The sequence below is a fragment of the Leptodactylus fuscus genome, chromosome 6 (assembly GCF_031893055.1).
Source record: "Leptodactylus fuscus isolate aLepFus1 chromosome 6, aLepFus1.hap2, whole genome shotgun sequence".
NCBI lineage: Eukaryota > Metazoa > Chordata > Amphibia > Anura > Leptodactylidae > Leptodactylus > Leptodactylus fuscus.
In genome coordinates, this window is record NC_134270.1 from 122,675,118 (window position 1) to 122,688,551 (window position 13,434).

The 13,434-nt window shown below is 45.0% G+C and overlaps 1 protein-coding gene across 1 annotated transcript; it reads left to right on the forward strand.

The window, feature by feature from the left end:
* The first annotated feature begins 1,691 nt into the window (after positions 1–1,691).
* On the forward strand, positions 1,692–7,004 carry ANKRD60 (ankyrin repeat domain 60). The gene is made up of 4 exons (XM_075278075.1): positions 1,692–1,905; positions 4,744–4,874; positions 5,000–5,165; positions 6,577–7,004. Exons 1-4 carry the CDS (start codon positions 1,692–1,694, stop codon positions 7,002–7,004), a joined length of 939 nt encoding a protein of 312 aa, XP_075134176.1.
* The last annotated feature ends 6,430 nt before the right edge of the window (positions 7,005–13,434 follow it).

A 13,434-nucleotide genomic window follows, 5' to 3' on the forward strand; every position in this document is an offset into this window, starting at 1 on the left:
TTGCTCACCTCTGCTTCCCCTTCTGCCATACAGGGTCCCGTGCATCTCATATCACACTGCTGGAGTACCTGAAGTAAAAAAGGGGAAGCAGAGGTGGCCGTGAGCAAGAGCGGGGATCGGTAAGTAACCCAAAAAAATACTGTTATTATTATACTCTGGGGACTCTTCAGAGAAAAGTCCTGCTTGCAGAATTTCGGTGGATTCTCCAGAACACTAGTGTGAACCTTGCATCATTTTGGTTGCACAGTGAAACAATAAAGTTCATGAGAAAATTGCACAAACACAGCTTTTCTTTAATTCCACCACCATTCTGAATTTTTTTTTCCAGCTTTCCAGAATACCAATATGAATTACACTCATACGGCTCTGAATGGAAAAATAAAAAAGTTATAGCATTTGGAAGGCAGGGAGTTAAAAACGATAAATGGCTGTGGTTTGAAAGGGTTAAGCTTCAGCCAGTTTTGATATAGCATGCTAATTCGTCTACATATAGGTAAATGATTACATGCTTGGAATAGGCTCTTTGAGCCGAAACATCTCAGCATGAGGCAATAAACCTTCACTTTTTTTTTACCACTCAGGGCGGGTTCACATCTGCGCCCGGTCTCCACTTTGTGGGTTTCCGTCTTCTACCGACAGGAGACGGAAACTCGGCAGTCAGTGTCCGCCCGTGAGCGTCTTCTGGTCCCGCGGCAAAAGTGTTTTTTATTTCTAATCTGACGCTAGGTTCACACCTGCGTTCCCGGTCTCCGTTCTATGGTTTCCGTCTTCTGCATGCCAGAAGACGGAAACCATAGACCGGGTCCGGCCTTGAGCGGCGGTGAGCGTTTTAGGCTCTCCGCCGCGAAACCGGATTTTTTTATTCGGACACAGAGTACTGCATGTCCGACTCTGTGTCCGGATTATAAAACCCGGTTTCGCGGCGGAGAGCACAAAACGCTCACCGCCACGCACGGCCGGACAGCTTTCTCACCCATTCAAATGAATGGGTGAGAAAGTCTACTGCAGGTTTCCGTCTCCTGCCTCTGTTTTAGGCAGGAAACGGAAACCTCAAGTACGGAGACCGGGCGCAGATGTGAACGAGCCCTGACACAAAGTCCTGCATGTCCGACTTTGTGTCCAGTTAAAAAAAAACGGTTTCACTGCAGAGAGGCAGAAGACGCTCACGGGCGGACACTTTGCAAACACATTCAAATGAATGGGTTTGAAAACTGACTGCCGGGGTTTCCATCTCCTGTCCAGTTTCTTGGGCAGAAGATGGAAACCTGAAAGCGGAGACCGGGCGCAGGTGTGAACCCGCCCTTACTCTTTGGTGTGTCGTCTGTTTTTTGAAGTTATAGTGACCATGACAGATCCTATTCCCATAGGTGAGCACCCTATGCTTGTACTGGTGTGGTTTATATACATCTTGTCTGGTAACTGAAAACCTATATATTATTACATTACATATATTATACACATATATTATTTATACCGGTGACGCTTGGCCGTGATGCCACAAACCTCTGACTGGAGTAGGTGACCGCTCGGCTCGGGGCACTTTGTTTTGATGTTGGAGACAGAAGGCGGGAATGGAGAAGGACTCGGAGCGTCCAGCAGTTGCCGAGCTACAGTGAATGCGGAGGGCGCGGCCTGATTGGAGGGCGGCTCGGACGGCTGGTGGTTGCCTTGGGAATCCTGATACATTCTGGATGGCTTCCCTGGGGATGGTGAAGTCCCCGCGCCGGGGCAGCGCTCACCCTCAGGACGAGCCTTTCACTGTCAATGTCCGGCTGCGGGAGACCGGAGAGAAGTTCCTGGTGCCCGGCTGCAGCCGCCGCATGAAGGTGGGAGAGCTGAAGGAGAAGCTGGAGCTGCTGGCCGGGATACCTAAGAACCTGCAGTCCCTGTCCTTCCTGGATGACGGTGAGTGGCGCTGTGTGTGTCTGGAGGAGATTGTGGGGATCGGGGATCTTTAACCGCTCCCGTGCCGCTTCTCCTCTTGCACTACTAAAGATCGTCATCATGTCACCTGTTACTCCTTCCCTGTTGCAGGAGAAAGCAGTCTCACTGCGACCCTGAGGGCGGTATATCTGCGACCCCGAGGGCGGTATATCTGCGACCCCGAGGGCGGTATATCTGCGACCCCGAGGGCGGTATATCTGCGACCCCGAGGGCGGTATAGCTGCGACCCCGAGGGCGGTATACCTGCGACCCCGAGGGCGGTATACCTGCGACCCCGAGGGCGGTATAGCTGCGACCCCGAGGGCGGTATAGCTGCGACCCCGAGGGCGGTATAGCTGCGACCCCGAGGGCGGTATAGCTGCGACCCCGAGGGCGGTATAGCTGCGACCCCGAGGGCGGTATAGCTGCGACCCCGAGGGCGGTATAGCTGCGACCCCGAGGGCGGTATAGCTGCGACCCCGAGGGCGGTATAGCTGCGACCCCGAGGGCGGTATATCTGCGACCCCGAGGGCGGTATATCTGCGACCCCGAGGGCGGTATATCTGCGACCCCGAGGGCGGTATATCTGTGGCTTCTTGCAACTAGAACTTAGATTTGCAGTACCATTAAGTGATTTGGCCGTGTATGGTTACATATCAGGAGTCAGTCACTGTGGAGCCATCGCCTATCTGTACTATGTCATGTATTTTCAAGGTGGAATAAAAATAAAATCTTGTCTGTGTTTTTGGTCTCATTTTTACAGCATTCACTGGGTGGTAAAGTAAGGCCTTGTTCACATCTGCGTTGGTATAACGTCTGGGGAAGTCCGCATGAGTTCCCCTCCCCGAATGGAATACCAAATGCAACTGCAAGCAATTTGCCAGTGAAACACACGGACCCCATAGACTATAATGGGGTCTGTGTGCTTGCCGCCAGATCTCCGCAGGGATCATGTGGACAGGAAAGTAATTCACAATCTACTTTCCTGTCCGCATGATTCGGGCGGGCAGTGCGCGGCAAGCATACGGACCCCATTAGGACTCGTTCACACGGGGCAAGAGGGGACGGATTTTGAGGCCGAATCCACCTCAAAATCCGCCCCCTCACAATAGCGGTCTATGTAGACTGCTTCCGTTCTTTTTTGCGCTAGCGGTGTGTTCCCGCTTGCGCCAAAAAGAAGCGAGCTGCACTTTCTTCAGGTGGATTCCGCAGCTGATTCAGCCATGGCGTCCACCTCTCAACAGCACCCTCCGGACTAGGCCCATTCAGGCATATTTTGGTCCTATTCTGATGCATATTCCCTCTCAAAATCAGGATCAAAATATGCGGTCACTAGCCCCGTGGGAACTAGCCCTTATCGTCCATGGGGTCTGTGTGCTTTTACTATTCACTGCTTGCAGTTGCGGTCGGTATTCTGTTCTGGGGGTCCCCATGGGGACTCCCCGAACTGAATACCAAACACAGATGTGAACGAGGGGTAAAGCCTGGTTCACATTAGCGTATGTATTCTGTCTGGGGAGAGTCCGCATGGAGACCCCCTGAACGGAATACAAGCGCAATTGCAAGTGCTGTGCTGTAAAGGTGCACAGACCCCATAGACTATAATGGGGTCTGTGTGCTTGCCGCGCACTGCCCGCATGAATCATGCGGACATGATTCGCGCGGGCCGTCCGTTGCGGTCCGTGCGCTTTTACAGCACAACGCTTGCAATTGCGTTTGTATTCCGTTTGGGGGATCTCCATGTGGACTCTCCCCGGACGGAATACATACGCTAATGTGAACCAGGGGTCAAATCGCTTATGTTGCTATGCAGAGAGTAAACTTACTAGTGAAGTGGTCAGGTGCTAGTGTTTGACAGTACTCTGGGGGTCACCGATCCATTTTTTGGAGACCCTGTCCTTCCTGTTCCAGCACTCTGCCCCTTCCTTTGCAGTAGCTTTATGTTATTACTGAGTTTATTTTATTCCTCCCTACTTTATCTATGAATGGGTGCCATTATGCTCCCCAAGCATGTAATTATGCATGAGAATTCGGTAGTGTATTTGTGAGTAGGGGGTTTCTCTGAGATTGAATAGGCACCATTGGCCCGTATATATGTGCTATTGAGACTTGTATCTGGCTCTATAAGACATTGGATCCTATGAGTATATCCCTGACCCCTCTTCACAATTAGCTTTGAGGTCCATTTTAGTGTTTTATCTTAACTAGAGTATCAGGGACCTTTTGATATAGGGGGTTGATGTTGTTAGAGGATTCTTTTATTTATATTAGAATAAGTTATGTTTTATATTGTTTATTCTGAATTTTGGTGGGTACCCAGTTTGTTCATTAATATTCACAAAAAGATCGAGTATAAGTCGCAATGCAACTCCATTTGCTGTTCTTTTGTCATGTGACTGAAGTCGTGGTCAAATTTACGCTGTACATCACAAAGAGCTGAGCTGTAATACAAGACACAGCTCATTGTCATGTTTCTGGACCTAATAAAATCTGACCCTTTTCTCCAAATCTGATCATTATTGGTTGGTGATGGTGAAGGACCCCCAAACATTCACACAAGTGTATGGTGTGCATTCTTCTTTGAATTGCTTTACTGGCCCTGCTACACCTGGAAGGAGCCCTGGAATTGGTCATGTGATCTAATGTGCTAATCTATAGATATACCTGTTCTGCAGGGTTCTGATAACTCTCTCCTACTAGAACAAGGCATAATGGGAGTTGTAGTTGTGCAGCTGAAGACCCATAGATTTGCCTCCACTGACCTGAGGTATATATGCAAATGTGTGCGTCCATTTTCTCTCATTTGTTTTTCTCTTGCAGGGGACATGCCTGATAATTCCACACTCCAGTTCAATGGAATTCATCCCCGGGCAAAGCTATTTATGCACGTCTGGCCGTATGATAGTATGACTGATCTGATAAAGTTTGCAGTAGCTGGAGACTTAGAACAGGTACTAATATTTACAGTAGCTCCTTGTAAAGGCATTGATGGCCTGTTCTACTGGCTAATGTGCTCTTTTCTGCTATTCTGCCTCTGCAACTACATAGTTACATTATTACATTTTTTTTTCACCAGCTGAAAAGTGTGGGAGCCACCCCAGATTCTACTTTCTACACCGTGAATTCTTTGCGTTTAAATACCGAACAGAAGAAGGAGTGGTTGGCTGATAGAACAGGAATAGCCTTGTTCATCGCAGCCCACCGTGGCCACTTGCAAGTCATCCGATATCTTTTACAGAATGGTAGGATAATCAATGTAAAGTTTATTGTCCTCTGTAAATCGCATGATACTCCTTCAGATGCCAGTAGGGATGGATTGACTGTATCTGAAAGGAATTAACCCACTGTATACAGTTACCCCCTACCCACAGGATAGGGGATAAATGTTTGATTAGTGGGTGCTCATGTGTTGCCAACACTTCATTCATTGCTATGGGACTGCCAGAGATCACTGCCCTGGCAGTCCTATAGAACAGTGGCCAGGCGTACACACCACTGCTCTATTCACATAGAGCATCATTCCCATGACTACCAGGGGTGGACAGATGTATCAGGTCCTCCATAATGAGATGCTATATGTAGGTACCCTCTTTTCTTGTTAAAGGGGTATCATATCTCATAAAATTATGACATATCACTGTCACAGAATAAAAAGTACATCTTTGGTAAGTGTAGTAGCTGCCCTACAAGGTACTGACATTAGTTTGATACTGATTTACTGCTGACAGACTCCCTTTAAGCCCATGGATGACAGTGGTGCTGTTACTGGTAGAAAGCAGTCATGTTTTCTAACATCATAAGACACTGTTAAGAGTCTATTCACATCATGTTTTTACATCTGGTTTTTTTTTTTTTCATCTGTTTAACTGTTGCAAAAAACTGATTCAAACGCATGCCATCCGTTGACATGAAGATTAATGTTTTCTACGTTTTTTGTTTCTGTTTTTTGCATCCATTAAACGGATACCGTATTTTCCGGACTATAAGGCGCACATAAAATCCTACGATTTCCTCATAAATCGAAAGTGCGCCTTATAGTCTTATATATGGATGGAAGCGGCGGCACGCGAGGAGTTAAGCGGCGGCCGCCGGCAAAGTCTGCGTGCTGCTTCCATACATTGCAATGGGAGCGTGCTATTCGAATAGTATTCGCTCATCTCTAACTTCAATTGTAAATTGAAGTTAGAGATGAGCGAATACTATTCGAATAGCAAGCTCCAATTGCAATGTATGGAAGCGGCACGCAGACTTTGCCGGCGGCCGCTTAACTCTCCCCGTGCCGAGCTCTTCCATTCATTTCAATGGAAGCATGCCATTGAAATGAATAGAAGCGGCTGGCACGTGGGGGGTTAAGCGGCCGCCGGCAACGTCTGCGTACCGCCGTTTTCAATCACATATAAGGCACACCGGACAGCGCTGCGCCTTATAGTCCAGTGCGCCTTATAGTCCGCAAAATATGGTACACTAAACAGATGTGAATGGAGGCTTAGATTTGGAAATCATGGAAAGGTTGTTCTCAAAGTAATGAATGTCTTTTCTCATGGACCCCAAACAAACTAATTTCAGGTACCCACTTAAAACTGACTAAACCCCTCTGAGCTAATTTCATTGATGACCTCTCTAACTACATGGTATTTTTTATCTGATGTGTAGGATGCAATGTGCTATCCAAAACCTGTCTTGGAAATACCGCTCTTCATGTGGCAGCAGCCATTGGCAACATTGACTCCATGGATGTACTTTTGGCTAACGGAGCACAGCCACAAGACACTAATAATAAAGGACAGATCGCCCTTGATTTGGCTCGATTGTGGGGTAATAAGAACACAGAGCGCAGTCTTTACTTTTTCCACTGGGGAGAAAGAGCCGCCAACGCACTGCCAGCTAAAATTCATCTTGAACCCTGGGAACTTTTCGCTCATCAAAAACATGACTCAAAACTGAAGACTTGGTGGAGTGGGTCTTATGCCAGACGCTACATGGCTAATCTGGTCTCCTTTCCAGATTTCCATGGGTCTCACATTAGCGCCCCACCCAAAAAGAACCCAGATAAAAAAATATTGAAAAAGACAAACTCCTAAAAGAAGTGAGAGAAGAATATGGTGATCAAGATGATAGAACCCAACCTAGCATGAAAACAGAGAAGCAAGATGGAACCTCACAAGAGAAGGACAAAGATAGTGGTCCAGGCAGAGATGACATGGTGCAATGCCAGTGCTTTCTTTAAAATATCACATGTGCCTCATGGTCTGTGACCCTTCTTCAGATCAGAACAGATGTGAGGCACAAACCTTACATTACTAGACTACAAGGATTCAATAACTCATAAATGTAACAGAAAAAATAATGTGCAAATGGATGACTGCCAAGGAAGCAAGACTACAAACTTTCCCTGCTCATCTGTTGTGACTAGAATGCTACAAAAGGGCAGGCAAGGGCTTAGGACATGACTCTAGATGTATGCGAGAATGCCCAAACAATCTAAAATTAGAAACCTGGTGGCCCTTACTGTGACTACTGTAACTCCTTACTAATCGGTCTTCCCCTCACTAAACTCTCCCCTCTACAATCTATTCTGAATGCAGCGGCCAGGCTCATTTATCAGGCTAGACGCTACAGCGATGCCTCTGGTCTGTGCCAGTCGCTACATTGGCTGCCTATTCATTATACAATAAAATATAAAGTTATCACCCTCATCCACAAGGCTCTCCATAATGCCGCACCTCCCTACATTTCCTCCCTCATCTCTGTCTACCACCTAGCCCGTGCTCTCCGTTCACTCAGTGACCTAACACTTACATCCTCTATTATCAGAACCTCCCACGCCCGTATACAAGACTTCTCCCGAGCTGCACCACTTCTCTGGAATGCTCTACCCCGGACAATCAGATTAACTCCCAATTTCTACAGTTTCAAACGCAAACTAAAGACGCATCTTTTCAGACAGGCCTATCACAATATCTAACATAAACACTTCCGTACCATAATTAGAATACCCAAAATTTAACCCTCCTCTGTCCCCGCTCCCACATTTCCCCAGATGATATGATGCCATCTCAGGCTAACTTTATATGTCCAAGCTCCATCCACATGTTAAAGGACAACACTAGTGATGGCTCATAAAGTTTTAAGTTTGTGTAATGACAGTCACCTCTATTACAGAAGTGTCTGACCTCTGCATAAGCAATGCCGCCCCTACTACCTCTTGTGTCACCCCCTCTACCTCCATAGATTGTAAGCTTTTGCGAGCAGGGCCCTCAGTCCCATTGTGTGAAATGACTTTCTTTGTAATGCATCTTTCTGTCTGTATTTGAACCCTACAAATTGTACAGCGCTGTGGAATATGTTGGTGCTATATAAAAAAAATGTATTATTATTACTATAAGTTGCTGTGTCAACATGGAAAATTACACTGTGCGTATATTGTTCAATCAAATTAAAAAATGTTGAGATTCTTAATGGATTTATTTGGGGACCTATATAGAGATGGGACTGTCTCCTCTACAAAAAGTTATTTGCCTTTCAAACTCCCTGAGCTATCCCCTTAAAGTGTACACCAGTTCTAAACAACTTTTCATAAATTAATAGAACAGGTCAATATAAGAAACTTTGTAATATACCTTAAAGAAATATGTTTCCTTCTCCACTTTTCAGGAAATTACTTTCTCCACATTAGTCTAGGAAAAGGGGAGGGGGAATAGATAAGGATCTATCCTTAGGATAGGCCATCAATATTAGATCTGTGGGGGTCTGACACTCAGGACTCCCCACAAATCACCAGTACGGAGACAGCTCTGGAGACAGATTATAATTGGCCACCTTGGTACCTAGTGATCTGCAGAAGTTACAGGTGTATCCTAGGAATAGGCCATTAATGCTAGAAACCACATAACCCCTTTAAAGGGATTCAATCATTAAAACTGCATTTTTTCTCGCTAACATGTAGAAATTGCCTTAAGGCTACGGCCCCACGGGCTGTAATCGCAGAGCTAAAGTGCTGCGGAAAAAAACACTGCGTGATCGCATTGCGGTTCTTTCCACAGCGCTTTAAAGAGAAAGTTCACAGAGTTTTCCTCTGCGGACTTTCTGTTACAATTATATCTATGGGAAAGCCGCCGGCGTTTCTGTAGATATAATTGACATGCTGCGATTTGCAAAGCCACAACAGCTTTGAAATCGCAGCGTGTCTGCACTGCGTTTTTTTCCGCAAAGTGGGCATGGGATTCGCATAAATCCCCTTTGCTTGCACTGTAAAACGCCGCGATTTTTTCCCGCAGCATCTCCGCTGTGGGCAAATCGCGGCGTTTACATCCTGTGGGGCCCCGGCCTAAGAAAGGCCATTTTCCTCCAACCTTTAGAAGTCTTCTCCGCGCCACCGTTCCGCAGATATCCCAGTTTTCATCGGTATGCAAATGAGTTTTCTCACAGCACTGGGGGCGGTCCCCAGAGCTCTAACAGCACTGGAGGTGTCCGCAGTGCTGCGGAAAAAAACTCCAGCAATGGTCTCGTCTTCCTCTGCAACACCCTCTCCGCGACGTGTACTTCGGATGGATTCTTCTGGCTTTAAATGGGACACATGCGCAGTCGGCTCTGCCATGCCTGCGGCTATTTTCTTGTGGCCGCTTACACAGTACGCTTGTGTAAGCGGCTACAAGAAAATGGCCGCAGGCATGCGCAGTCAGCTCTGCCCAATGGCTGGGGACCACCCCCAGTGCTGCAAGAAAACTCATTTGCATACCGATGAAAGGCTATTTCTACGTGTTAGGAAGAAAAAATGCAGTTTTAATGATTGAATCTCTTTAATAAGTGGAGAAGGACACAGATCTCCTTGCTAAGATATATAATACAAAGTCTCATGTCTCACATCTTGTTCAGCTTGGGAGCATTATTTTCGTGTAAATCTCTGTTAGATTCTTCTGCACATTAGGGGTTAGTGGACAAGATGTTGGACAAGAGGGTGTGGCTTGCAATTGCGATTCTTGTTCATTCCAAAGATGCTTGACGTTGTTGAGGTCAGGGCTGTTTGTGAGCCAGGTATATTCTTCCAAAGAAAGGTCTGAGTAGAACATAACATTCAGGCATGTAACCCTGAAGTGATGGTGGCGCCACACACTGAAATGGAAATATTAGGTTTAGGTAAGCTGATAGATTGCAGAAACATACTGTAAATTCAGGTTTTGAAGATTAGGTTTTAGTTTAAAAAATTTTAAAAAAAAAATCGTGTTAGAGACAGCAGACAGACAATTCCTGGTATAATATCATAGAGCGGGGTGATATCACAGAAAGATGTATATAAATGAGTGTCATTAGCATAAAGTTTATACTGAAATCCAAATGTTATGACCATTGTACTAAGCAGGAACTCTTGTGTCATCCTTATTTCTTCCTAGATTATAAACTCTTAGAACCTGGGCCCTCACTGCTATTGTTTGCTATGTTGATTGTTGGGCTAGAGCTGAGCCCTGTGGAACCCCATCAAAAAGAGGGAAGAGGAGAGGTAGAGCTGTAGTTGATCAAGGTCAGATTCATGCCATATTTAACAGTGGAAGGAAAGGTACGAGAAAAGAGGTTAAGTGAGTAGTGACTGCTGGAGAGAGAGTGGAATAGGTGAGGGGATAGGGTCACTAATGCAGGTAGTGGGACGAAAAACAAAAGAAGCTGAGAGGCTTCTAGATCAAAGAATGGGAAGAAGACGAAGTATGGGGGGGATCACTGGAGATTGGACGATTATTTCCAGACGCATGTTGTTAATTCTATCTGTCGATTAAGTGTCCAGGTCTGTGGGGATGGGTGTCTGCACTATAGGACTAAGCAGGGAGTGCATAAATTCTATAAAAGTGAATGACACATCTGAAAACAGCACAGCACACAACTACTATCCATAAACCTGGAGCAACGGACACCAGTGTGGCCCGCTGTGCTACCCTGCTTTTATACCGTGTTTCCTAGAAAATAAGACAGTGCCTTATATTAAAATTTGGAACTAAAGATATGATATGTCTTATTTTCAGGGGAAGTCTTATTTTATTTTTTGTGTGCTGCTGTCACCACTGCGCTATGCTGAAATGTGCTTGCTGCTCAAAGACTGTATGAAGAAAAACATTGCATCCTGCTGAACGCTGTGTGCGGTACTCCGTGTGCACAGGAAAGCCGTCTGCTGCTGTGATACCGTACGTTGTATCCACTGTTCCTGCTGCTGTGGGATGAGCTGGGAGAGTGGACCCCTCGCTGCATATGATGCTTAGTGTATGTCCACAGGCATCTCCCATCCTACAGTAACAGGAACAGTGGCTACAACGTATCACAGCGGCATCAGCAGCAGGCATACCTGTGCACGTGGACCATCACGCACAGTGTTCAGCCGTTCTGCAATGTTTTTCTTTATACAATCTTTGCACAGAAGGATTATTATTATTGGGGGATGTCTTACTTTCGGGGGGTGCCTTATATTAGACAATTCAACAAAACCTCTGCTATGTCTTACTTTCAGGGAAACAGGGTAACTTCTATCTACATCTATGGGAGTTATATGGACCCTGTCCATTTCATAAAGTTTCTCGCAGCAATGCCGTGGACAGTAGTCTATGATATTCATGAGCTTTGGCTCACACTTTCTGATGACTGACACTTTATATGTACTGATCAAAGAGAAATCTGTCACTCAATTACAGGAGGCCTCAGCTCATGAATAGTGAGGACCACAGTGTTGGGACCCAAGGACAGATTACCGTTACCTCCGACTGCAGTAAAGAGTTGGCCACTCCCATTAACTTCTACCAAACTTTTATTAATCACCCACAAATCCTTAAAATATGACTTTGATCATAGCTAATAAAAAGTTGTACCTCCTATCTGTAACTAGCCACCTGCTTTACAACAGAACTCATCTTGTACGTGGAATAGCATCTTCAGGGACTTCATGTGAGCGCACCATCCAAAATAGTCACATGACATATCTGCTTGCTTAAGGTGCTATCTCCAGTCTTGGAGGAGTTGGTGGCCAGTTATGGGCTGGTGGCACATTGTAGAATCAGCTGGTGTAAAAATCCTATTTTATAAGCGCTACTCATTTGTGGGTTTGTAATGTTTTTGGCAGCGGGTTTGAGTTTTTACTGACAGAGTGGCCAACCCTGCATTAATGTGAGCGAGGATTATAGAAAACAAATACTGACAAAGGCATGAACTTGGATCTCAACTTACTATCATGAAGGATAAAAACAGAGAAGCCCATCAAGATGTTCTACTTTCTGAGAGAAACATCTATAAAATAAAGTAATTGGGTCCTTCACCTTTTTATGAAAAAAGACTACACTATAATACATTGTGACACGCTGACAACTTAGGTCCAGTCTACTTGTCATTGAGGCGAGCACGTGTACTCTGTATTTGTGGAGAGGAAGCCCTGTCACCAATGATCAATTTAAAGGACTTCTATAATTAGATTTTGGCCATTTGATATGCCTGAATAAATAATCCAAAAAAAAAATTTTACGTAAAAAAGTCAGGATAGTATGAAATACCTAAACTAAAGCAAAAACCCGACCACTAAACATTAACAAAAATAGTAAATTTTATTATCATAAAATACACAAACAACTACACAACATAAATAACGAACATTGGAAGTACCCACAAAAAATGAGCTGGTGATCCGGTGGTACATAAAATTACAATAAATAGGTTGGAATACCAAATATACGTGAACACACATATGTATACCCCACATGTATATAACATGAATATATAAACAGAGTGAAAAAAGAGCCTGTGTATGTGTGAGAAAAGTGATAATTCATCACAACACTGCAATATATCCTATTAATATTATAAATGTGAAAGTTTGTGAGTTTGGATGTTTGTGTGTTTGTGTGTTTGGATGTTTGTTCCTCAATCACGCAAAACCCGCTTGACCGATTTGGCTGAAAGTTTCCACAAACATAGTTAATACACCCGATTGCGCAATAGGCTACTTTTCGTCACAACAGCGCAGTACCACTTTGCCCCTCCCCTTAACGATACTCCAGGAGGCTCTCTTTAACGCTCCGGAGCAGCCATGTTTGCCGACCCCCACCGCTCTGACAATCCGCGACACCGCCCACCCATGTCAATACCCCTAGGAAGTCTAATAAATGCAAAAAAAAGTTTAAAAAAAAGTAAAAAACATATAAAAACAAATAAAAAGGATTAAAAATTCAAATCACCCCCCTTTCCCTAGAACACATATAAAAGTAGTTAAAAACTGTGAAACACATACATGTTAGGTATCCCTGTGTCCGAAATCGCCCGCTCTACAAAGCTATACAAATATTTTTCCTGTTTGGTAAACGCCGTAGCGGGAAAAATGGTCAAAAGTGCCAAACCGCCGTTTTTTCACTCTTTTGATTCTGATAAAAATTTGAATAAAAAGTGTTCAAAGCAATAACATTTCCCGAAAATGGTAGAACTAAAAAGTACACCTGGTCCCACAAAAAAAGACGCCCTATACATCCGCGTACACGGACGTATAAAAAA